The 26,338-nt window shown below is 50.2% G+C and overlaps 1 protein-coding gene across 1 annotated transcript in view; it reads right to left on the reverse strand.

Annotated features, from left to right (window-relative positions):
* The window catches only part of LOC147900632 (dynein-1-alpha heavy chain, flagellar inner arm I1 complex-like), a 714,561-nt gene that overhangs the window by 198,787 nt on the left and 489,436 nt on the right, over positions 1–26,338 (reverse strand). Inside the window, exon 31 of the mRNA XM_087375690.1 lies at positions 24,709–24,873. Within this exon, the coding sequence (XP_087231816.1) occupies positions 24,709–24,873 (165 nt within the window). The remainder of the gene's footprint in view (positions 1–24,708; positions 24,874–26,338) is intronic.

A 26,338-nucleotide genomic window follows, 5' to 3' on the forward strand; every position in this document is an offset into this window, starting at 1 on the left:
GCAGCTATGGGAATGGGCCACTGAAAGCTTATGCTCCTGGAGCAAGAGTAAATCCAAGCGACCAATCACTGCTGGCTGAAGTTCTTGTCTCAAGATGAGCTTCCTAGGACCACGGGTGCCAGAAGAATGAAACCCGTTCACGTTCCAGGAGACAAGGTGTAAGCTCATGGTGAGGACTGGTAGGCTGCGAACAACTGTCTGCTCGCAGCTGATGTCGATGAAGAAGCTGGCATTCCAGAATGAAGGCGCTGACGCTTTTGAGAGGGTTTGGAGGGGGAGGCGGGGTCGTCCTGCCCGTTCTTCAAAACTTTTAGCAAAGGCGTGAGGCCTTTAGTGCCATGGACAAACGCTTTCTCGAGCCAACTCGAGATCTCTGAGGTAGTCATCCCGTAGAAGGCTCGGAGTTTCTGAGGAGTCCAGGCTCTGACATCCTGGGGAAGGGGCCACGACAGAGAGGGCCTAAGGATCACAATCAATCTGAAGCGCTTGGCGGCGCAACGCCACCGCAGGCGCATGTCACCCTCGGACCACTGAGTCTCGAGAAGTTGTCCACCTGACGGGCCTATCCAGGAGCAAATCTGAGCGTGCATCTGCTCTCTGAGAGCCTCCCAGACCGAGTCGTCTGTCCAAGTCTCGGTGCCGTCGCTGAGAAAGGTGAAAGCAAAGCTAGGGCCATCCCTCGGGGCCAAGGCTGCGATCTTCCCATCCGCCCCTTTACGGAGCAGGAAGATACTGATGTCGAGGCAAGCAGGGAAGGTCCCGAGGTCGGCCACATCCAAGTAATCCCAGGGACCAGATCTGTAGAAGTCGCGAGGAAGCTCTCTCTCCTGAAGCTGAGGCCCGCCAGAGTCTGCAACTGAGGGGGTCGGGCTAGCGGACAGGGAAGACTGCTCCAGGGGTGGTGTAGACTCGGGGTGCCCTGCCTGGGGTGGGGAAGGGGAAGGAGGCTGAGGGGTCGGCAACTCAGACTCCACGGAGGCGACTAGCGGTGGGGGTGGAGGAGGGGGAGAGGGGGCTGCTCGCGGTTGAGGAGCCATCGGTGCAGCTGACACTGCAGGAGAGCTGAGAAGGGCGGGGGAGGGGGACTGGGGCTGAAACTGGGAATGGGGCTGAGTAGGAAGAGGAGGGAGCTGAAGAGGAAGAGGCGGGGGCTGATGCTGCGGGTCGGGACGAGGGGGCTGCGGCTGGGGAGGGGGCTGCGGCTAAGAGGGAGGGGGCTGGGGAGCGGAAGAGAGGGGGACTTGAGGCTGCGGAGGGCGGGCTACAGTCGAGAAGAAGCTCTCCCAGGACCCTGGGGCGGCTGCCTATCAGGTCTCTGAGGCTCTGCTGCGGGTTGGGTAACCTCTGCCTCCTTGCCTTTGTCAGAAATCTTCTTATTCTTTCCTCTTTTCCTTCTAACCTCAGTCCAGCCGCCAGCCACCTCAGGACCGGACTCCGGCTGCCTCTGCTCCTCCTGACGTGGCTGCCCGGAGGGGGGGGGAGGGGGCGGAGGGGGGGGGGGTGGGGGGGGCCGAGAGGAGCTGGAGAAGCGTGGACAAGCAGCAGCCAGGTGCCCAAAGCCATGACACCTCAGGCACTGGCCTGGCTGTCCTGTGACTACCATGCTCTGAGTAATGCTGCCAGCATCTGTCACGATCTCAATCACTGCAGGAAGAGTCGCAGGGTCTGCCACAGCCACACGGACTCGGGGAGCTCCTGCCGCCGTAACCGCGTCGACGAAAGTGTCATGCATCACCCAACCAAAGTGGGAACCCAGGTCCCTGACTATCGGTCGCAGCTTAGCAGCAAGGCCTGGGAAAACTAGCGTCACTGGGTGGCGAGGTATGCGGAAACGAGCATCAAAGTCCGCTGCGCTGAATCCACGGTACCAAGGGACTATCATGATGATCTTTCCGTCCACAGATGTGGGGGAACCAGCTATCAGGTTGCTCGCAGCTTTCGCAGTGGAGAGTTTAAGCCAGAAGATGCCCCTTCCCATAAGGGCCACCTCCTCGATGTGGTTGTCCTCTAACATGAGAGTGGACTGGAGCCAGTCCCTGATGGCTGATCTGGAGGGAGAGTGTCCAATGACTCTGCCATAGACGGAAGTAAGGGCAAAGTCATTGGCCACCTGTTGACTGTTGCTCTGTCAAGATCAAACGGTAGGCATCTGGAGAGGGAGGGTCCGGCTGGACCTCCGGTTCCGGGCAGTGAGCCGCCATACCGTCAAGACAAACTGCGAGACCTCCGATGGAGAAGAGGCTGCCACCAAAAAGGGGGGGATAGACGAAGGATGGAGCCTGGGTGTGACGGAAGAGGACGAGGCGAGACGAATCGAGGCGGGCGGGGGAAGCGGAGGCGAAGGCGGGGGCGGAGGCGGAAGGGGGCGGAAGGCGGATGTCGGAGGCGAGAGCGGAGGACGGAGGTCGAAGGCGAGGGAGGGACAGCGGCGGAGGCGAGGGCGGAGGGCGGGGGAGGAAGGGGCGAGGGCGAGGAGCGAGGGCGGAGGGCGGAGGGGCGGAGGGGCGAAAGGGGGGAAGAGCGAGGGTGGAGGGGGGGGGGGTGAGGGGCGAGATGCGGGGCGGAAGGGCGGGGGGGGTGAGGGGCGAGAGGCGGGGCGAAAGGGCGGGCGGGGAAGGGGCGGAGGGGCGGGGGCGGGGCGGAGAGGGCGAGGCGAGGGGTGAGGCGAGGGACGGGCGGAGGGGTGAGGCGAGGGTGGCGGAGGGGCGAGGTGAGGGCGAGGCGAGGGGCGGGGTGGTGAGGGCGAGGGGCGAGGCGGGAGGTGAGGCGAGGGGCGGCGGGACGGAGGGGCGAGGGGTGAGGGCGAGGAGGCGGGATGAGGCGAGGGGTGGGGGTGAGCGGCGAGGGCGAGGGGGATACGGCGAGGGTGAGGGGGGGGCGAGGGCGAGGGGAAAAGCGGAGGAGGATAGGGAGGTAGAGGCTGCAGGAGGGAGGGAGGGAGGCTCACAAGAGCCCTCGAATTTCACTATTGGAAATTGGTTGCAACGTTTACAAGAATCTCACACACAATGATAAAATGTTTTTTGCCCACTAAAGGCATTTTATTTCTCTGTCTTGCATGATGTATTTCAACCTTGAGATTCACTCTTGGGCTTTCTTTTTTTAAAGGGAAAAACAGAGACTTCTATTAAATATAAAAGAAACTCCAAGAGGAAAGCTCAGTGGAGAAATACATCATGGGACACATGAGAAAATAAATCCATATGGAAAAATCAAGCTTCTGTAATAGAGCAAGAAAATAACCAAGGTTGAGGCTGATAGTGCCACCTCAACCCTGGGGGGGCTTCCAAAAAGAATGGGGAGCCACTCCACTCCCTCAAGAAAATATTTCTCTTGGTAGAGGTTTCTTATGAAGACCCCATCATAGTCCCCCAAATAGCTACCAAAGTGTACCATGTCCATCCACATACTAGCCAATGTGTGCACAGGGTAGACCTAGGAACCATCCGAAGTCTCTGTATAACTAGATCTTCAAATATGCCCCACGGATATGCTCTCCAAAATCTCCCATGAAGTATCCACAGATACATGCGAAGGTCTGTACAGAAAGTCCAAAACCTACTCGACCAAATGTCGTCGAATTGAAAGAGCCCAATAAGAGTCATGTGCCTCGTAGAACACTTGAGGCCCCAAAAAGAGAGAGCCATGCTACCGAGCCATAGGTCATGAAGAAAGGAGGATGCATAAAGGTGCTCAATAGTCTAGCAATCCCCTTCAAAATGATCCTTGTATGTCTGTAGTCCCATAGGCAATGCTAAATAGACTCATTAGACACTGAAGATTTATCGCTTGGAGGAGCTCCCGTCTGCTGCTGCCCGCCACCGCCCGTCGCCTTCACCCAGCCCTTGGCAACGCCCTTCCCCTTGGTCGCGCCCTGCTCCCTTGGCAGCGCCCTGCTGCCTTGGCCGCGCAGGGTCCCTTGGCAGTGCCCTGCTCAGGTCTCCCCCCCTCCCCCCCCTTCAGCCCTCTCGCATCGCGCCCCCCTTCAACCTGCTGTCACGCCTCCCCTTCAGCCCGTCTGGCTGCTGCAGGTCGTGCCCTGGTGGTCGAGCCCCCCATTCAGCCCGCTCGCGTTGTGGCCCCCCCCTACAGCCCGACTGGCTGCTGCTGGTCGTGCCCTGCTGGTCCTGCTGGCTGCTGCTGGTCGCGCCCCTTTAGGCTGCCATCTAGACCGCCCTTGCGCTTCAGGCTGGGCTGCTTCAGGGCCCTCTCCGAGCCTGTTCTGCTCGTGTTCCGGAGAGCTGAGTTCCTGGGCTGCTTCCAGACATTGGCGGAGCTTTCTGCTTCAGCATTGAGCGGCCTGTTTTCATTCCACGCAGGCTGAAGCTTGGGGCTTTCTTTAACCAGGGGTTTTTTGGGATTCTAGAGGTTGGTTGCGAGTTCTTGGTGGGTATTTTCAGCAGAGGTAGCTCCTCCCCTCAGGACAGTGCAAGCTGAGACAATGGAGGACACTAATGCCACTCCCGTCACCGAACCTGAGGAGATTGAAGTCACTGTTTCTTTTCCTCCTGACATTGTGCAGATGATTGAGGTAGCAGAGGAGGGTTTTCGTTTGACGCACATCATTGGCTTTCTACCTGGTAGAGGCTAACAGTTACGTGATTGGGTGTACACCAGCATGGCCTCATTGGGTGTCTTAGTTACGGTTTTCCGATTGCTTGGCAGAGGGTACTTTTCTTTTGGCCTTTAGTCTACAGAGCAGGCTCAAAGAGTACTTATGAATCCATTTGTGGCCTTGGCGGAAGCACTTCAGTACTACTTCCCCGGGACTGCGTCAGGTCTCTTTTTGGATGCTTTTCCCTGGACTTCCTGATGAGGTCAGCTCTTGTCGCAGAGCTGTGGAGCATATGGCTAGCGTGGCAGGTACAGTCATCCCATCAGGTGCTAGACTTTCCTATGCTCAGTCACTTGCTGGTACAGGTGTTACGAGGGTCAGACTCACTTCAGAGTTCCCCCCTCCTCGACCTTTGCCTACTTTGATTTCGTACTCCACGGGAGATGGGGTCCAGATGCAGCAAAGGGTTTTGTACGAGGGGCTTCCTGATCAGTGTCTTTTCTGTCGGAAGAGAGGTCACTTTATTAGGGATTGCCTCAGTCGTTGGCCTCGATCAGAGACTCCGGATCCTTCTCATCCTACGAGTGACCCAGAGCCTACAGTTCAGCCTCCAGGGGTCTCTGAGCCTGCTTCGACTCATTCAGCAGAACGAGAGGAGACTCCTCTGGGGGAGCCTCCAGTGGACTGAGAGGACCTGGAGGTGCCTCCAATGGAACAGCTTTCATGGAGAGCTCGGAGGAGATGGAGACAGAGAGAGAGCCAGTAGTATGAGCAGCCCTAGGTGCGAGCTCACAGATGGCAGAGAGTTGAGACACATGTGCAGGAGACCCCGGAAAGGGGAGATGCAGAGGACCATCCGCAGGCAAGTCTTGACACTATGCAGGAGACGGTAGCTCAGGGAGTCGAGACACATGTGCAGGAGACCCCGGAAAGGGGAGATGCAGAGGACCATCCGCAGGCACGTCTTGACACTGTGCAGGAGACGGTAGCTCAGGGAGTCGAGACACATGTGCAGGAGACCCCAGAAAGGGGAGATGCGGAGGACCATCCACAGGCAGGTCTTCACACTGTGCAGGAGACAGTAGCTCAGGATTTGATGACTCTAGACACTACTACCCCGAAGGTTCAGATATTGGTTACGGAGACAGTTATTCAGCAGGAGACTGCTCAGGCTGTAGTTACTGTGATGGATGCCTCTCCCCAGCAGTCCATTGAGAGAGTGGTATTTTACGACACAGGTCAGAGTCAGAGCCTGTCCCAGGATCTCATGCGCATGTACGAGGTTCCCTCGAGACCCCTTTCACAGCCCCGTCGCACAGTACCTTCCTTTGTTGCTATGCGGAGCGTCCTTTTAGACACCCCTTCCAATACAGCCTCGTCCTTGCAGCTTTTCACTCCTGATTTATCCAGATCTTTTGTGAGTGCGGTCACAGATTTTGCTCAGTACCCAGACAGGCGTGAGGATTGGGAGATCCTAGCAGACGAGATCGAGCGAGAGTATCAGTCACCCACGCGGACAGGCACCTCGTCGCAGATTCTTCCTCTCCCTTTCACCTATTCCAGGAGCAGAGTCAGGACGGCTCAGCCCTTTTCAGCTCTTTTGACTCCTAGACCTGACCCCAGGATGGTTGACAGAGATTTGCCTGTTGAGTTTTGGCCCTTTTTGGCTCGAGGGGTTATCACAGACTCCCTCACTCGATTGGAACTTCTACCGGTATTTTGCCGACGGTCAGAGGAGGTAGAGGAGTACTTGGGATCTGTTACTCTCTCCAGAGAGGGGCACGTTCTTCGTTTCTCCGCAAGTAGCTTTCGATCTCGGGGGAGCGAAAGCTGGTCAGCTGAGTTACTTGACAGCGAGATTGCTAGACAACTCATGTGCATGACTCAGTTTTCATCGGTTCATCGTATTGTCGGCTTGCAGATTCATTCTTGCCCTAGGACTCTTCAGCTTCGGTGGCAGGGCCTTTCTGTTTCAGTTCTTTGAGATTCAGGGAGACTTTGATTTGCCCAGGAGTGCTGGTTGGTTTGACTTTCAGCTCCTCAGTTCGCGCCAGTGTACTATTCCCTTGGATGGAGCCATTTTACATGAGTTGGGGCAGATTTGGAGTTTCTTTGGATTGCGCCATCAGAGAGAGAGTTTTGTGCCGTTGCCACTGGCACACCCTCACTTCCATCCGATGTCTAGGCTGTCCATCATTTCTTGGAATGTGAGAGGACTGAACGGCCGCAGATTTACCTCAGATGCAGATGGTCGTAGATTGGGAGTTCCTAGATTGCAGTTGCTTAGGGACTCCCTTCGGTTTATTTCCTCAGAGTCCCCTCCAGACATTGTGCTTATCCAGGAGCATAAGCTCTCCCAAGACTGGATTGACAGATGCAGATCCTTACTCAGAGGACAGAGCCGGACATATTGGAGCCCAGCGGATGGCACGAGGGGAGGAGTTTGCATTTCAGTTTCAGCTAGGTGGGCCTCAGAGATCACCCAAGAGGGTACACTAGTGGAGAGCAGAGCATGCTATGTTATTCTTCATATTGAGAGCACAACAGTTGGTGTTCTCAATGTGTATGCTCCCACGGATCCAGCCCACAGACGTGCTTTTTGGCGATAGCTCAGAGAGTCCCTTCCTCAGGCAAACACCTGGATTGTTGGAGGAGATTTCAACATGGTTGAATTCTCTAAAGACAAGGCGGGTCAGACAGAGGGTGGCCTTTCTGATAGGGAGAGAGTGGAGTGGGATAGTTTTGTTTTGCATGCTGGACTTCATGATGCAGCTCGATTGGACGACTTCCGTCACTTAGCTAACAGTCTTCAGCTCTCTTGGTCCGGGGTTTTCCATGGCTCTCTTTCTTTGGTCAGACTTGACAGGTTTTATATTGGCCAATGGGGCCAGGCCAGAGGAGGACAGATTGGGATCCGCCCGGGTTATGTTTTATCTGACCATGCTCCAGTACTTTTACAGATTCTTCCTACCTCTAGATTGGAGAGCACAGGCTCAGTGAGAGTTCCGGACTTTGTTTTTCAGGACACAGAGTTCGTGGAACGGTTGAGAGAGGCTTGGTTGTCAGAGGACACTCCTGTGGATCAGGGCTGGTTGATGTGGGTAGAGGAGGCTTTGGCTAGAGTCAGCACGGCCTGCCAGTTGAGGGCAAAAGAGGAGAAGGAAAAGCTCAGAATCAGAGATCGGAACGCAAGAGCGGAGGTATCCAGACTTCAGAGATTGATTCAGAGTTTTCCTCATTCTCTTTTCATCAGAGGGCAGCTTTCGGAGGCTCAGGAGAGACTAGAGGAGATTCAGGGCAGGAGGGCCCAGTTCAGGTTTTACTAACAGCAGACTTTCTGGATTCAGAAGGGGGATAGATGCTCTAGAGAGTCCTTCAGGGCAGTGGGTCAGAGATACTCTTCGGACAGTCTTCGTAGACTTGTGGATGAGGCCGGGTCTCTTCAGACGGACCCTCACCGTCTTGTTGAGATCACTTCTGATTTCTATTCCACTCTTTACACCGCCGATCCAGTCACTGAAGAGACGATCAGAGCCAGAGAGGAGATTTGGAGCCATGTCCCCCTGATGGTCTCAGACAGGATGAGTCATGTTTTGGATAGCCCACTATCACTCTTGGAGATCACGGACGCGTTACATGAGCTGCCCAGAGACAGATGCCCGGGGGAGGACGATTTGTCGCCACTTCTTTTTAGAGCTCTTTGGGATACGATTGGGCCTCATCTACTCTCTTCCTTTTCAGAGGCTCTCGATACAGCATCTTTGGGCGAGACATTATGCACAGGTATGATTTGTCTCATCCCGAAAGGGGGAGACAAGACAGTCCTACGTAATTGGAGACCCATTACACTTCTACGGACAGCCTACAAGATCCTAGCGAAGACCTTGGCTCTTCGCCTAAAGCCTATGCTGCCAGATATCATCAGAGTTACTCAGACAGGATTTGTCCAAGATCGGAGTATCTTGAATAACATCTTTACTTTTTGGGAGGCCACTCACTAGGCGAAGGAGAGTCAACAGGAGGTTGCAGTTCTTCTTCTCGATTTTGAGAAGGCTTATGATAGGGTGGATTGGTGTTTCTTGGAGGGCACTATGAGGAGGCTAGGCTTCAGCGATAGATGGATTTCTAGGGTCTCCTCACTTTACTCCCACTCTTCTAGCAGGATGGTGGTCTGTGGAGGCAGAGGACCGGCTTTTCAGCTATCCAGATCGGTAGGACAGGGATGCCCGCTTGCACCTTACCTTTTCCTTTTCGTAGTGGAGGCTATGGGATACTTTATGCAGGCTACCAGTCATGGCACTTTGGGCCTCCATCTGCCTATCCGGCAGGAGCAGGAGCTTCTGGACACTGAGTTTGCTGACGACACGGCACTGACAGTCAGAGGAGATGCATATAGTCTCGCTATTGCTGCGGATTCAATTGACAAGTTCTGCCTAGCCTCAGGGGGACTTGTCAATTGGAACAAATCAAAATGCATCTGGAACAAATCAAAAAGCTCAGCAGGATACCCTAGCATGGGGGGGAGACAGAGGCTTTGTATGGATTCCCAGAGGCACCTCCACGAGATATCTAGGCTTCTAGGTTCGCATTGAGGTGTCCCCGACGCAACAGTTTGCCCCAGTTCTTGAGAGCATCCGGAGAAAGCTAGCCTACTGGAGTACGGCTAGACTTTCTTTGGCCGGAAGAGCGCTGGTACTCAACCAGGTTCTACTAGCGACTATGTGGTACGTTGCGTCATCTTGGTGCTTTCATGCTGACTCGATCCGTCAGGTGAGGAGATTGCTCCGGAACTTTCTGTGGAGTGGTGGCGACAATTCTGAGGACACTAGGGCTAGGGTTTCATGGGATACTATCACTTTACCCTCCTCGCAGGGAGGACTTGGGGTTCTTGATCCTGAGATGCAAAGCAGAGCCCTTTTAGTCAAACTTCTTGTTAGAGGTTTGACTCCAGGAGATCAGCCGTGGAAGCAGTTCTTACTGCATGGGATTCATTAGTGCACCCCTAGGGGAGCAGGCCAGTGGGCAGGTAGAGTCAGTTGGATCTTCCTGACGGGCCAACATTCTCAGCCTTCCTCACCATTTGTGAAAAGGCTTATTCAGATATGGGATCATTTTCGATAGCACCTCATCAGAGCAGTTCCCTCCTCCAGAGAGGAAATTGCACCAAGCCACTTTATCATAACCCCCTGGTTCCGTATCAGGGATCTTCCCCTGGTACAGAACTTAGGACTCCCTTGGCGAGATGGCATGCTAAGGGGGTTGTGACAGTTGGAGATTGGTTCAGGGGAGGTGTGGAGATGTCAGAGGAGGAGATCAGAGATAGACATGGGCCACTCGAACAGATTGCTGCCACCAGATTACTGATTATGAGAGCTATTCCTCATGAGTGGAGGGATATGCTTACAGATCCAGCCTATGTTCATCCCATCTCTACTTGGTCAGGTTGTTTTAGTGAGGCTGGGCTATGCATTGGAATTCGTTTAGGACCGGCACCATTTACTTATTTTGAGACGGACTCCTCTCACAGATTGTATCCCACTCAGCCCTTGGACCGACAGGAGCTCCTTTGGCAGAGAGTCAGGGTCATTGGTTGCCTGGGTAAGGAATGGGCCACAGATCCTTCCAGGTTGACCATTGCAGAAGATCCTAGATGGAGACTTTGGATTTTTCAGGGTCGACCTCTCGTGGAGCTCGACTGGGACCCAGGTGAGTGGACGTGGCCTGCTCCGGTGGCAGGCGTTCGTCCTCTTTTCTTTTTCCAGTACTCGACGAGGGCAGGTTATAGGCTTCAGCAGAGAGACTCTCATCACCTACCATCTGCCTCACAGCATTGGCACTCACAGGGACTTACTGCAGAGCTCTTGCTGAGCTACTGGACTCACTTTTGGGGCATCAGTAGAGCCAGGAAAGTCTCCTACTTTCTTTGGCTCACTATACATAGGGGTATACCTGTGGGTACTTGGCTTTAGCAGATGGGTAGACCCTCCTTGTGTATGCGTTGTTAGCTTGCAGAGGAATCTAGTAAGCATTGTTTATGGAGCTGCCCCAGCTCTAGAGTGGTATGGACAGGTATCTTCAAATTGTTCTCATATGTTACATCCGTGTCCTTTCTGATGACATGGGGCGCTGCCCTTTGGGAGAGAGGATCTGGAGCCTTTGCTCTCTTTGAGTTAGAGTCAGGAGACCACGGTTTCTTCATGCAGCGTCGCCAAAGACGGGGTCCCACAGATGTCAGCATCATGGAGCCGCAGGATTTACTTTTGGTACCTGTACCAGCTCAGAATTCCATGCCTACTTCACCTGCAGGGTCAGCCTGGGAGGTGATTTCCAGCATTACTCTATGGCGGATATGGTGTTCGCGATGTTCTTTTGTCCTTGGGGGCCATTTATGCACGGAGGCTGACACTCTCGCTTCCATTTGGGCGGAGATTATCTTCACTCTCAGGAGTCAGTGGGAGTCGTGTACAGGCACCTCTTTGGCAGCTCGTGGGAGACTTTTATCCTTCATGAGGACATGGGACTGCTCATTATTTTTTCATTTGACCCCTTTTGGGATGTCGTGGCATTTTAGACCACCACCATGGCTTTTTTGCCACATTGTTGAGGCTAGGGATAGAGTACTTTCTCTCCCACTTGTTGTATGATTCGTTTTGAATGGAATATATCACTTTTCTCTTTAAATAGACTCATTAGCAAAAAGGCAACAAGAACACGTGGAATCAGCCCCAAACCTAGACCTCCACTGGTTCACATCAATATTGCCATGAATAGAAAGCCAAAAGAAAGATTGGTTTTTCTATTATAGAGGGTTTTCTAGAGTCTCTTCCAAAAGGATTTTTGCACATTAGTAGAAATCTGAAAATTATTCCAATGAGGAGCTCTGGTGGGCTTCCAACCGTTGAGGTTGAGCTAGAACCTCTTGGTATTATTAACCGTGTATCAAAAGAAGGGGAGGCTCTTCTCTTAGTACCGTGCATCAATACATTCCCACTACCGGGGTTCCCACTGCAAATACTTTATGGGAACAACTCGATAGAGTCAAAGCCATGGGACCGAGGGAATGTGACCCGGGTTAGGGTTTTTTTTTTTTTTTGCAAAAAGAGACTTCTATTAAGTATTAAAGAAAAACCGTTAGAGCAAGCTCCATACGGGATACATCATGCAATGCACGAAAAGCTCAAGAGCCAAAAAGAAAGGATTGAGGCTGAAAGTGCCATCTCAATCCGGTAGAAGCCTCCGAGAAAAAGGGAGAACCCCTCCAAACTCGAAGAAAAATAGTCCTTCTAGAAGAGGCTGCCTGTGAAGAACCCTGCATACTAGCCCATATGGCTATCAAAGTGTGAACCGTGTCAGTCCAAATACCCGTGAACACCTGTAATGGGTGTATCTGGGTGCCATCCAAGGCCTCAGTACATCTGGCTCTCCAAATGTGCCAAGAGGAAATGCTAGCCAAAATCTCCCAAGAGGTGTCCACTGAAACATGAGAAGCTCTGAAAGGAGTAAGTGGTACATCCTGTAGAGAGCAGGGCTCTATCATCTGCCGGCGGACCGAGAGTGCCCAAGAAGAAGGCTCACCCTCATAAAACACCTGGGGCCCGGTAAGAGATAACCATGCGACCGAGCCCCAAGTCATGAAGAAAGGGGATGTGTGAAAGATGCTGAGTATCCGAGCAACCCCTTTCCAAACAGTCCTCGCCTGACTGCAGTCCCAAAGGCAATGTCGCACTGACTCCTCTGCAGAGTGACAGCGAGGACAAGTGGGATCAGCCCCAAAACGTGATCTCCACAGGTTCACTGCAATCCCTCCATGAATAGAAAGCCAAAAGAAAAGAGTGATCTTTCTATTTCTGAGGGATTTCCAGAGCCTCCTCCAGAAATTTCTACGCAAGTCTGCGGTGATGAAGAAGCTTTCCCAATGGGGGGCTCTGGAGGGAATCCAACCCCTACTGTTCAGCTGAAACCTCCTGGCATTACCAACCGTGAAACGAAAGAAGGGAATCCCCCTCTCTCGGTGCCCATGATCTATCCATTCCCACTCTCCTGGGTCCCACTGCAAGCACCTGATAGGTGCACCTCCATATAACCACAACCTCCAGGATCCCAAGGCCAAGAGCAGAGGGTCGGGGTCTAAGTACCACTGCAGGCCCGCTCCAAGGTCCACAAAACCAGCAATCCTGACAGGCTGAAAGGCAACCTCAAGAAGAATGCCATCCCTGGATGTAGAAAGTAAACCTCCAACCCCAACATCAAATACCAGAGCGTCTTCCCCGAGACCTCGGAGAGCGATCACCTGTAAAGGAACTGATGTCCGCGAAAAAGCTCCCATCCAAGTGGTGGAAGTAATAGGCAGCTCAACTGTCCATTCCACCGGGATGGCTGCATCTATCTGCTGAATCCTGCGTGCTACCCCTCTGAGGTGACTCACGGACTGCAGTCTCTGATCCACAAGTAGCCTGATAAAAGATTTCCAAGTGCCTACTGTGTAGGCGGGGCCTCTCTCCCATTTAGACCACTGCATGTAATGGGAAGTGCCCAATGGTCTGGCATGCTCGTCAAGAATACTATCATTCCAAATGATCGGCTGCCTATCAATCTCTTCGACGGTAGAAGGAGGAATCCTTCGAAGAGTGTTCCTGAAGCTCCCCCAAGCTTTCAGGATGGCAGTCATGAGAGGAGAGGCAGGAGATCTGAGAGGGGCTGATGTGAAAATCCAGCGAGGGCTGTCTACCCAATCATCTCCCAAGGTTGGTGTGCAAGCCTGAATGCGTCCAAAAAAGAAATCCTTCCAAGGTTCCTGCCCAAGCATGAGTCCCCTCACCACCACCTTACAAAGCAATGCCCTGCACTGCAAGTCCGGGTCAATGACATTAAGGCCCCCTTCACATGTAGGGAGAATAATGGTCTCCCAGGCCACCCTTGCTGCAACATCTGCTGTGCCATCAAGTCCACTCCATAAAAAATTCCTGACTGGTCTGATGAGCTGAGTGATGCAATCCCTAGACCGGCACCAGCAAGAACACACGAACCAGGAGGTGGCCAAGAGAACCTGATTCACTACCACAACTCTAGATGCAAGGTCGAGTTTGGCAGAGCTCCAGAATAGGAGCTTTTTCCTTATACTTTCTAGTACTGGGGCAAACTGCTGTGCTGGAGAGATGTCCAATCCTACCTGGCATCCCAAATACCTGATAGGAACACCCCTCTGAATCCAGGAAAAACCAATGTCAACACCCCAGCCTGGAGTGTCCTCATCACTGATCCAAAAGCCAAAGGATTTATGCCAGTTAATGTGTGCCCCTGCAGCTGAGCAAAAAATATCCAAGGCTGTCCGGAAAGAAACAAGTGACTGCAAGGAGGCCTGAATAAAAATAGCAGTGTCATCAGCCAACTCACAGTCAAAAAGCTCCTGCTCCTGTCTCAAGGGCAGTCTCAGCCCAAAAAGCTCAGCCTGAGATCTAAGGAAGATACTCATAGCTTCTGCCACAAAAAGAAAGAGGAAGGGGGCTAAAGGGCATCCCTGACGAACTGATCTGGAAATCTGAAACCTGTCACCCCTTACCCCACCAATCAAAACCTGGCTGTGGGCTGATCTGTAAAGGGAGGCCACACCTCTGATCCAAGCATCTGAAAATCCAAACCGTAGAAGAGTGCCCTCAAGAAAACCCCAATCTACTCTGTCATAGGCTTTCTCGAAGTCCAAGAGTAAAACTGCTAGCCTCTGCCCACTCTGCATAGCCCACTCTGTGGCTTCCCAAAAGGAAAAGATATTATCAAAAATGCTCCTGCCATGCACAAAGCCTGTCTGAGTATCATGGATCAGGTCTGGAAGAAGGGGCTGTAGTCGGATGCTGATCGCCTTGGCAAGGATTTTGTAAAGTGTGCCCAAAAGAGTGATGGGTCTCCAATGGGATACAAAATTCCTGTTGCCACCTTTCGGGATAAGGTGAATGAGTCCCTCGGTCAATGAGTCAGGCATCTCACCCGAGTCCCAAATGCCCTGCAGGGCTGAAGTAATATGATCACCTATCATATCCCAAAAGGCTATAAAAAAAGTAGGAGTAAGACCATCAGAACCAGGGCATTTGCCCTTATGAAGGGCAGAAAGAGCAGCCTTGAATTCTGTGTTGGTAAAGCGTGCATCAAGTGAGCATAACATCTCTGGGGTGACCAACACAGGTAAACTCTGCCAAACTTCACCTCTAGCCGCCTCTCTGGCCTGTGAGTTCGGATCTGCGGAAAGAAGGGAGGTATAAAAATCTGTCGCTAAATGCATGACGGTTTCCGGATGGGACTGCAAAACGCCGTCAGAGTCAATAAGCTGCCTGACACTCTCTCTACTATGTCTGGGGCCAAGTGTAGAGAAAAAATGTTTATTGACTCTCCCTCCCATTTGTATCCAAAAGGACTCCCGTGCATGGAAGGCATACTCTGCTCTCTGATCAAGCAAGGTCTGCAAGTGAGCCCTTGCGGCAGCAAGGCGCTCCTGTATCCAAGCATCTGATGGTCGTTTCTGCTCCTCCCTCTGAAGGGCTGCCAACTGCCGGCGGATACCGATCTCTCGCCTGAGTACCTCACCTCGTCGAGCACTAGCAACTGAGTGATAGAAGTCGCTGATACTGTCAAGTGCTGTGGCCACATGTGAAGGACCGGCCACCCCCCCCTGCATATGAGAAACCCAGATCTCCAACACTACCTCTGTGAGAGTCTCATCCATGTATAAGGCGTCTGGGATCCTGATACTGTGAGACCGTCCTCTCAGATGAGGCTCTGAAATGGACAAAATTACCGGAAAATGGTCTGAAGTGGAAACACCGGGTGCAATGCAAACTGTCCCCCCTCTATCAAGAGCCCAGTCATCCACATAGAATCTGTCAATCCGAGCATGGATAGGCATCTGCACCCTATGGTTCGACCATGAAAACAAAAGTGACTGAGACTGAACAAGAAATGCATCATCTGACCAAGCATCTCTGCCACTAAACCTGAACAAGAAGGCATCCCAGGCTGCTCTCTCAAGGGAGTGGATACCACCTTCTCTGCCCCCTTTCTTATCAGAAGGTGCCTCAACCATGTTGAAGTCACCTCCAATAATCCATGAATCCGCAATGTCAGCCCACGAGAGCAACTCTTTCCAAAACAAAACACGGTCCCCTCTGTTGTTTGGAGCATAAAGGTTGAGGAAACCAACCTTACATCCGTCAATCAGAAGTAAAACCCACTGTGCCCTGGAGGGGGTTATGGTACCGTGTCCAATGACCAGAGGGAGAATAGAGTCTGAAACTGAAATGCATGTACCTCCTCTGGTTCCCAAGGCAGGAAGCCAAAAAGTCCGGCCTGAAAGCAGCTTACCTGACTTGGAGCAATCTCTGAAATCCAGTTTGTGTTCCTGAAGAAAAAGAATGTCTAGGGAACCACCTGAAACACCTGGATGGAGCTGATTCCTGATCAGCTGTCTGCGACGGCGATGAGGGATGCCGCCCAATCCCTGTATATTCCAACTGGCTATCCTCATCGGCGGGAGGAAGTGGGTTGGAATATCTTACCCGACCTGGTGGCGGAAACAGAAGCCTCTACCGGAGCAGACCTCCTGCCATACACACGAGGTCCGAGGGGAGGAAAATCCACAGGTGAGAGAGAGAATGATCTCTCAACAGGGATGCCGATAACTGGCTCTCCAAAAGTAGAGGGTACAAAATCATCATCTGGGAGGCTAGAGAGGTCCTCCAAAGCGGAAAAAGAGTTCCGCTGAGCCAGTCCTGGGGAGGGGGTACGAAGGATTCCTACCGAAGCAGGAAGAGAATGTAAAACCCCCTTCCCTCTGTCGAAAGAGGGAGGCACCTGTACTGGATCCTGATCAACAAGTGGTGCAGACGAGGTGCCAACTACCTGCGCTGCTGAGGAAGGTACAGCCTGATCCAAGGGTGGAGTTGAACAAGGCTCCTGAACAGTAGTCTCCTCCTGAGGCTCCAAGGGGGTAGCCTCCGAAGAGGTGGAGGAGTGAACTAGAGTAGAGGGCCTAGCCGCGACCGGAACCCACCGTGGGCCAGAGGTGGGGTAGGGTGCTGAAGGGACTCGAGTAGCCCTAGGAGAGGGGGGAGCCCGAGTCTGAGGCCGTATCTGTGGAGCGGTCGGTCCTGCTCCAGCTCTCTGTCGTAAGCGAGTACGAGCTGGTTGCTTTGTGGGCCTCTTTTTCTTCTTTGGGCAATCTTTGGCGAAGTGCCCCGAGGATCTGCAAATCCTGCACTGGTCCTGCCGACCTGCAACCTCAAATCTCTGGCGGAAAAAAGACCCATCAGGTCGCTGTAGCATGATATGATCATCTGAAATACTGGGGTCCTGGACAATGACCCTAACCCTGGGTACCCCGTCCATCCTGACCGCCTCAGCAGCCGAAGAGGGCTCGCCAGGGAGAGGGGGGATCTCTGCCACCACACCAAACCTCTCGCCAATAACTGAAAGAAGCCGGTGATAGACTGAGGGAAGACCAGGGAACCTGATGAAAACAGAAACTCCCTGCTTGTCCTCTTCAACTGGGTCAAATCCCAGTTGAAAAGGAAACAAAAAGATCCTCCTGTAGCCTAGAAGTAGAAACCCGGCCTGTAGCAGGTCTCTCGTGACGTCCGGGGAATCTAGGCACACCTGAAAGAAACCCCGTCCCAACAAACGAACATCCTTGAGGTGGGGGGCGAGGTCCTGAGGAAGCGCTGACAGCATCCAATCTCTAGCTTGTGACCTGGAGGGGTGTGAGCCATGAATGCGTGCGAAGAAAGTCGTGGAACACTCATGTTCGAAATCCTTTTGCAACTGCTGTAGCTCGTCTTTTGAAAAAATTACAGTTCTCGCGGCCGGTGTGAGCGGAGACGGATTGACTGAATGGGAACCCATTCGTCAATCGAGGTGTGTTGGCCGATTCAAACACAAAAATAAAAACTCCGTCCGCTTTCCTGAATCCCAGGAGACCCCTATAAGAAAATAGGGGTAATCCAGAAGAAGGAGAGGATGAAGGAGAAGGGAGAGAGAAGAAGAAACGAAGCGAGGAGAAGGGAAGGGGAAGGAGAAGGGAGGAGAAGCAGCAGCAGGCTGCAGCCGGGGGGAAGCAGCAGCAGGAGCGGGGGGGGAGCAGCAGCCTGCAGCGGGGGGGGAGCAGCAGCAGGTGCGGAAGGGGAGCAGCAGGCTGCTGCGCAGGGGGAGCAGCAGCAGGCGCGGGGGGGGAGCAGCAGGCTGCTGCGCAGGGGTAGCAGCAGCAGGCGCGGGGGGGGAGGAGCAGCAGGCTGCTGCGCAGGGAGAGCAGCAGCAGGCGCGGGGGGAGGCTGCTGCGCAGGGGGTGCAGCAGCAGGCGCGGGGGGGGGGGGGAGGCTGCAGCGCAGGGGGGGGAGGCTGCAGCGCGGGGGAAGGGGCAGTGTAGGGGAGAGGGCAGGTAGGAAGGGGCAGCGAGGAAGGAGGGGAGGGGGTAGCGAGGAGAAGCAGCAGGGAGCGGGGAGAGAGGCAGCAGGGAGCGGGGAGAGGAGCAGCAGCAGGGAGGAGGAGCAGCAGGAGGGAAGGGAGGGGACAGCGAGGAGGGGAGCAGGAGGAGCAGCAAGGAGCGGGGGAGCAGCAGAGAGCGGGGAGAGCAGCAGCGAGGAGAGCAGCAGTGAGGAGGGGAGCAGGAGGAGCGGGGAGCAGCAGCAGTTCGTCCTGCAAGGGCCGGGTGAAGAGTTTGTGTGATCGTTTGCAGCGACGGGTTAGGGTTTAGGGTTTAGGTACCACCTTAACTCCAAACAACACTGTTCCACATGACCTACAACCCTGACAAGCTAAAATGCAATATGCATAAGAATATCATATGCAAATCTAGATAACTTGTCCCTAGATTAAACATCAAAGACCTAGGCATCCCCGTCTGACCCTCGTAGTCCCAGAACGTGAAAATTTGATCTTATAAAAGCTCCTAGCCATGTGTCCCTAGAGTGAAACTTGTCATCTAGAAGAACCCAATCCAAGGGTATGGCTGCATCAAATGCTGGATTCTCCTTACACTTTCTATGATGGCTTACTAATTGGAATCTATGATCGTTTGGAAGGCACTTGAAAATCCTCCAAGAGCCTACAGAGGAAGCAGGACCCCTCTCCCAAGAAGACTACTGCATAGAGTGAGACATGTGTAGTGGTCTACCATGCTTGTCAAGTCTACTATCATTCCACATACTAGCTGCCTAACAATCTCGTAGAAGAGACGACTACCCAAATGAGATAGGATGGAGTAAAGACCCATCTGGTACTATCTTTCCAATCTCCACTAGTGAAAGGAGTGTAGGACTGAATCCATCTCATAAAAAATCCTTCCAAGGTTCCTATCCTGGTGAGAGTCCTCTAACCACCACCTTGTGTATAAGCTCTACTCTGTAAGTCTAGATCTAATATATTGAGGCTACCTTTCCAATTGGATAGGACAAAATCCTCCCAAGCCACCCTGGATATGGTATCTGTTGAATCATGTAGACCACTCCAAATAGAATTCCTTATTTGTCTTTTGAGCCGAGTGATGCAGTCCCTAGAATGGCACCAACAAGAACAAATAAACCAAGCCATGGCCAGCAATACCTAGCTGGCCACCACAACCTGGAAGCGAGGTCAAGTTTGGCTGAGCTCTAAAAAATAATCTTCCTTGTAACACTCTCCAGCACAAAGGCAAATTGTTGTGCAATGAAGATATGTCCATAATGACCTGGTAGCCTAGGTAATTGATAGGGACAGCCCTCTGGATCCAAGTAAAACCAAAATCACCCCCCCAGATTGGAGTGTCCTCATGACTAATCCAAAAGATATTGGATTTGTTCCAATTAATTTGTGAAATTTTCCTGCAATGCAAAACAAATCCAAGGCTACTAAAGGAAGTGAGGTTCTGTGTATTAGCATCTAAAAAAACAGCAGTATCATCAGCCAGCTCACTATCCAAGAACTCCTCATCTTGTCTAAGAGAAAGTCGACGAAGTCCCCTTTCCTGCATGAGAATCTCACGTCTTCTGGTGTTAGCAATAGTATGGTAGAAATCACTAACACTAGACAGGGCAGCTACAATATGTGAAGGGGACGACATTCCACCCTGCAAAAGAGAGACCCATATCTATAAAACATCCACTATGAGGACCTCCTCTAACATACAATACATGGAATCGTGATACTAGCAAAGCGGTGCCTCTCATGAGGCTCAAAAGTCATAAGAACCACTGGAAAGTGATACGACACGGTGACCCCTGGTGCAATGCATGTTGAACGTCCTATGTCAAGTGCCAAATCATCAACATAGATCTATCTATCCATGCATGGATGGGCATTTGCAACCTTTTGTTCGACCAAGAAAATTGGAGTGAGTGCGACAAAGTGTGAAAAGCATCATCTCTCCAAGCATCTCTACCACTGTACTAAAAAAGAAAGGCATTACAAGCTGATCTATCCAGAGCATAAATGCCACCTTCTTTCTATAAAAAAAGAGAGAAGTATGAGCATTGGAGCATGATGTGGTCATAAAAAATGTTAGGGTAAGAGACAATGATCCTAACTCTAGGCACTCCATCCGATCTAATCGCCTCTTCTACTGAAGAGGGCAAACCAGGGAAGGGGGGGGATCTCAGTGTGACCACTCCAATGCAGCTTTGATCATGGCAAGGAGTCGATGGTACACCTGAGGTAGACTTAAAAATTTGATGAATAGAGATGTTGTTTAGTTGTCCTCCTCTGTTGGGTTGAATCCAAGAGAGTAGGGCTTGATGAAAATTTTCAAGAAACTGAGGGGCCGGCATTAACCATAGTGCTCGCAGCTCCAGGAGTGTCAAAAGCCAATTACGCTGAAAATGAGTTGAAGCAATGATCACGAGCTGAATCAGGAGCAAAAGTCAAACCACCAAGTCAAATCTGGAGCTAGAGATGCAAGTGGCGATTTGGAGAGGCAACGGGAAAGAGGGCAAGTCAAATGGCAAGGTGGAGATGCGAGCTATACGAAAATCAATAAACATCAGCAAAACGTAAACTAGACCAAGAAAGGAAGGAGGATTGGGTGTCACAAATATCCAACTGGCAGCATATAAATTAGCAGCTACGTGGATAATTAAAGCCATCACTAACCCTGAAAGGGATTGGGCTAACCTTCTCCTCAGGAACTTCAAACATGTCAGACCTCTCAGAGCTCCTAGATGGAAGGACTATCCCCTATTAATAGCCATTGGAAACCCAGAACCTTGCACTATCAAAGGGAGACAGTTGTGGAAATCCCTGTGGGGGGCCTTTGAACAGATCAATGCTATATCACTCTCTCTAGGAAAGGAAGCTTCATGACTATGGATTCCATATGGGTATCTACCTTCTTTCCAAAACAACAACTAAGGGACAATAACTTTCTGAGAGCATGGCACTTAGTGAAGAAGGGAATTTCTTGTTGGGGGGACCTATGGGACAAGAATAATGTTAGATGAAAGAACTGGTTGGAGATAAGAAGAGAATTCAGACTGCAAAATTTAGATCAAGGCTGATCATGGGAAGAATACAATTGTGGGATGGGGACATCACTTGGAAGGGGGGCAGAATACTTAATTACACTAGAGAGTTTAGATGGGTTGGTAGCTCATCTCTCTTACCTATACCCACACCTTCTGAAGGTATATAGTGTTGGAATATGAAGCCAAAGTGAGTCAAAAATGTGTGTTCTAGTGTGAGTTCTAGTCTAGTGTGTCCTATGGATGCCACATGTCATATTGGGAGTTATCCCATATGCATAGGTGTTTATATGTGTGTGTGTGCTCTTATATAAGAGCTGTACTTGTCTAGTGTCAAATCAATCAAGTATCAAGCTACAAGCTCTTTGGTCTACATGTGAGTACTCTCATTTTTGTTCATTGCTGTAGTCATTTCATTTCCATTTCATTATGTCTCCTTTTGAGTATCACTTTCTCTCTCTCTCCACCATGGGCCCATTTTGGCCTCTAGTGGACAATAATACACTTTCTTTCTTTCTCCCTCTTTCCACCATGTTCCTTCATAGAGGAGATTGTTGCTAAACTAAACAATAGGTGGAACAACGCTGACAATGAAAGAAAATGGAATAGAGGAATCCCTGAGAAAATGTCTACTCTTTTATGGTTAACTTTATATAAGGCAGTTTGTACCAACTATAGAAGTCTCAGCATTGGCAAGGGAGATGACACATGCAAATATTGTGTGAAGACCAAGGAAGACATCTTCCATCTCTTCATTGCTTGCCCCAGAGCAAGAAAAGTTTAGAAGTATGTGCAAATAAGAATTGGAGAACCTATAAATTGGAAGGCCATTATATTGGGGGATGCACTCAAAATACCTTATGCCACATGGACACACATCATAGCATATGCACTATGGTTTATATGGATATCCAGAAATGCTTTTCAGTTCAGTGATGAGATCATGCATTCTGAACAGCTCTTTGTTAATTGGTATGAATGCTTTATGCTTACTAACTGATCATTATCTGCTGTGGCCCAGGCTAAGTTTCTTAACAAGAATACCATAACTACAATGACCAGGTATCCCAACTTCAAGCAGAACTGGAAGAGCACATCCAAGAGGCAGGGAGATGCTCTAACTCAGGAGTGGACATGCAGGCCCAACTCCTCCCTTCACTCTTTCCAGTCAAAACAGAACCTGTAGACTAGAGTACCTCCACTGGCTACTGTTTCCCTGCTACTGATCCTCTGTACACAAGTCCAGGACACTACTGTTTGCGCTGCCTTGAAGGATGCCAGATCAGCAACTCTCTTTTGGATCACTCTGTTAACTACAGCACACTGTCTCTTTCTTGGTTAGGCAAGGAGTCAACTTGGGATCATATTATGAGACATAGCTTCCTCTTTTTAAGTTTATCTTATTGGTTTTGCTTTCTCTTACTACTAGACAGAGGTCATTTTGTATGCAGCTATCCCTCTTTAGAGGAGAACATTTTGTCAAGTTTTGACAACATTGTACAAATCATATGATTAGAATATAATCAAATTTTCTTTGCCTAAAAAAAATAAATGATATTGCTGGTATCTTCTGATCTATTGCTCAAAATGAAATTATGATAGCACGAACAGTTTCGAAAGGGAGATAAAACCCTAGTACGACTGATTACAACTCTTTCGGGTTGCCTGACGCAGCTACACAACTTCCGGTATCTGAAATTGCTGGAAAAAACTGTGCGCGGCACGACGTAAAACGAAGTTGCCCAACTAAGGAATGCTTCCTGGTGCAAAATCTCACAACAAAACTGAAGCTCAAGATCACACAAAGCTCGTGGGAGCTCCAGACAGCCAAAAGAGAAGTCGACCAGAAAGAACTAACTTCTTCTCCATGAGAAAAGTGCAATAGGAGCACGTGGGAGAGCGGGGAAGCAAGTGACAGGGCTGGAAGGACTAGCTTTGATACCACATGTAGGAACAAGAATGGAGAAGGGTTGTGAACACAAGAGAACAAGAAGTGAACACAAGTGAACTCCAATTGAAGTGTTCAAATGAAATAATACAAGTACTTGGTATATATAGAATCCAAGTACTGGTCAACCATATAGTTGACTTATGGTCTACAACACCATATCATTGTAGATATCTCTACAAAGATACATGTTGTCGCAGCCGGTGGTAGTGGACGAGAATTGACTAGATGGGTTGCCATTCATAAATCAAAGGTGGAAGGCCAATTCAAACCAATGATAGATCCATCCGATCAGAGAGGGTTGAGGGAAAAGGGCAAAGCTAGAATCTAAGGGAAGATGAGAGGCTGAGATAGGGAATGGCTAAGAGAGGCTGAGAGGGGGGAAAGGCTGAGAGCTGAGAGGGAGAGGTTGAGAGGAGAGAGAGGCTAGGGAGAGGCTGAGAGGGAGAAGGGAAGAGATGGAGGTGGTGAGAGAGGAGAGTTGAGAAGGGAGAGGGTGAGAGCAAAGGGGGGGGATTGAACTCAAGCAAGCTGAGTTATGAAGCTGTTTTGGACCAAGAGCTGAGGAGAAGCTGCTAAGAAGTAGAGAGTAGAGAATGGAGAGGGTGAGAGCAGAGGAGGGGAGTGAACTAAAGCAAGCGGAGTTGTGAAGCTGTTTTGGGACCAAGAGCTGAGGAGAAGCTACCAAGAATTTGAAAATGAGGCTATAGATTTTTAAAAAGGAAGCTGGGAACACTTCCTTGGATCTGATTGAAGCTTGCAGCCTTTGTAAAATAAAAGCCAAATGTTTAGAAACGAAATGGAAGCTTACAGAATTCCAACTCAAGTTCCAGCTCAAAGCTACTAAATGATGGAACTAGATAGGAGGCATGCTAGGCTAGGCTAAATAGCAACCATAATGAAATGGAAATGGAAAGCGAAAGGAAATGAAATGCTAGAAAGAAATGAACAACCAAAGAAAAGTACTTACATAACCAAAGAGGCTTGATGCTTGATTGATTTGACAAGTGAAAATACAATGCCTTTACACTTAGTACCAAATGTATGTGGGATAACTCCCAATAGTACCATATGTATATAGGATAGGCACACACACACTTAGTACCAAATGTATATGGGATAACTCCCAATATGACATGTGGCACTCCTAGACACCGAGTACTATAAAACTCACACTAGGACTCACTAGAACATACCAAAACTGACTCAACTTGACTCCATTTCCTAACACTAAATTTGTACATAATGCACAGCTTTGTAAGTGAGAACTTGTACGGATTGTATGGCCCTATGTATGGCCCACTGTATGGAAAAACGTGCAAAATTTGCAGGCGAAAGCTGTACAAATTGTACAAACCTGTGTTCCCTATGTACGGGCACCGTACGACCAACTGTATAGACAAACAGACGCAAAAGATCAGCTTGAAGAGCCTGGGGCTGAGCAGGGCTGAAAGAAGGAAGATAGAGGGGGAGACGAATTTGGGGGGGGGGGGGGAAGAGGTTCAATCATGATGGGCAGCTGCTGGCTAACAAGGTCACTTTCCAAAACACTAGCAATAATATTTTCTCAACAATTGGTGCTTGGGGTTTCTTTCATACTTAATTGAAGTCTTTTTATTGAAAAAAGAGCAGTAGGATAGAAAATCATTGGACAAGTTTCTCCAATACTAAGAATAAAACTACTTTTTGAGAAATAAGACCAGCAGAACACATTTACGTAGATATTCAAAGGGTACCTTTTTTCTCTGCAATGAGCTTAGATCTGATCGGACCATTGCAACGAGATCAATAAGCTGTTCGGTACATTTGGTGCTAAATTGCTTCATTGCATTTTTACTTCCTGTTCGCACATTGAGAAACACATCTTCAACTTCCCATGTCCACCATATTTGGCTTCCAGCCTGAAAGGTGAAGAAAGAAGATCGCTTTCAATAATTTAAAAGCACTACAAGGGATCATGTGATTAGGATCCCCCAATGAGGAAAAAAGAGAAATTCAATTAATTAGTGTGGCAAGGGGGAGGGGAGTGGTATAAAATTTATGTGCTGATTAACGCCGATTAAGGTTTATAAGTATGCATGAGACGAAGTCTCTAGAAGCTGCATGAGAGGAAGTCTCCAGAAGTCGCGTCGGGTCTATAAATGCTGAGTCCAGGGAGATAGAGGGAGGAAGGGGTGGGAGAGGGAGAGGAGAGGGTGGAGAGGGCTGAGTGGAGGGAGAGAAGATGGAGCGGCTGGAGAGGCAGCAGGATAGGAGAGGAGGCTGGGCAAAGGGAGAGAGGGGAATGGAGAACGTGAGCAAAGAAGGGGAGCGGAGAGGTAAGGAGAGGCGTGAGCGGAGAGGTAAGGAGAGGCAGAGAGGGAGAGACGGGAGAGGCTTAGGTTAATTAACATAATTAATGATTAGGAGAGAGATACATACTAATTAATTGAATTTAATTTATGTGACTAGTAGTAGTAAGATACCCAAAAAAACAGAGCAGTGCAACTTTCCTTTCCTCACATGTGCACCTCTATCAAAACTGAAATATTTAAACCTTGTAATAACAGTAACCTCCAAGTCATTCATATTTTTTTACCTCTAAGAAAATCTAACACATCAAGTCAAAAGAAATAAGATATAATATTATCATAAGCAAAAATCTGCAAAAATACATAAACAACAACTATTGTGATTGATAAATGTTCCTTTCACAAGTGCAGCACAACCATCCGAGGCATTTGAATTACATCACATTAGATGACTTCAAAAGACTCTTTGGAATAATCGGTTGGAAGCAAGGAGCATGCTCCCATCTTTCCATCTCCATCCTAGATCCTACATTCATTTCTTCGTACTTTGCTATGTGTAGGTATCTGGGAGCCAAACCAGGTGCTCCCTTCAACTAGTGTTGTCTTCATAGAGCACTATCACTTTGGCCTTGGGTGAGGGTGGCCAATATCATTGAGACTTGGAAGTATTTCTTCATGCAGCAGATTCAGAGGTGCACTCCCTAAAATGGAGGTTGGATGCTGAGCATGAAATAGGTATTCACGGATGCCCTCATCCAACTTCTATTATCCCCCCTCTTGGCAGGCAATCATCAAAGCCTGACAACAGCTTATAGCAACCCTCATATGCATGAGAGGGACAGACAATCCATCATGTGAAACGAGCTTTTCGTCGATGTGAAATAGGATGTCCACTAGACTATTTGGGATACATGATGGTCTAGATGGGAGAGGGGGAATCACCTCCATTGTGATTGCTTGGAGAGTCTTCAGGGAGTTCCCTATTATCATGCTATCACTCTTGACTTACGTGGCACTCATAGAAAAACCTGACATATTGACTATGTTATACCCCTTGAATGGCTTCAGGGAGCAG

The sequence above is a fragment of the Dipteris shenzhenensis genome, chromosome 6, assembly GCF_047967505.1.
Source record: "Dipteris shenzhenensis isolate YYH24624 ecotype China chromosome 6, Dip_SZ_1.0, whole genome shotgun sequence".
In the NCBI taxonomy this organism is placed as follows: domain Eukaryota; kingdom Viridiplantae; phylum Streptophyta; class Polypodiopsida; order Gleicheniales; family Dipteridaceae; genus Dipteris; species Dipteris shenzhenensis.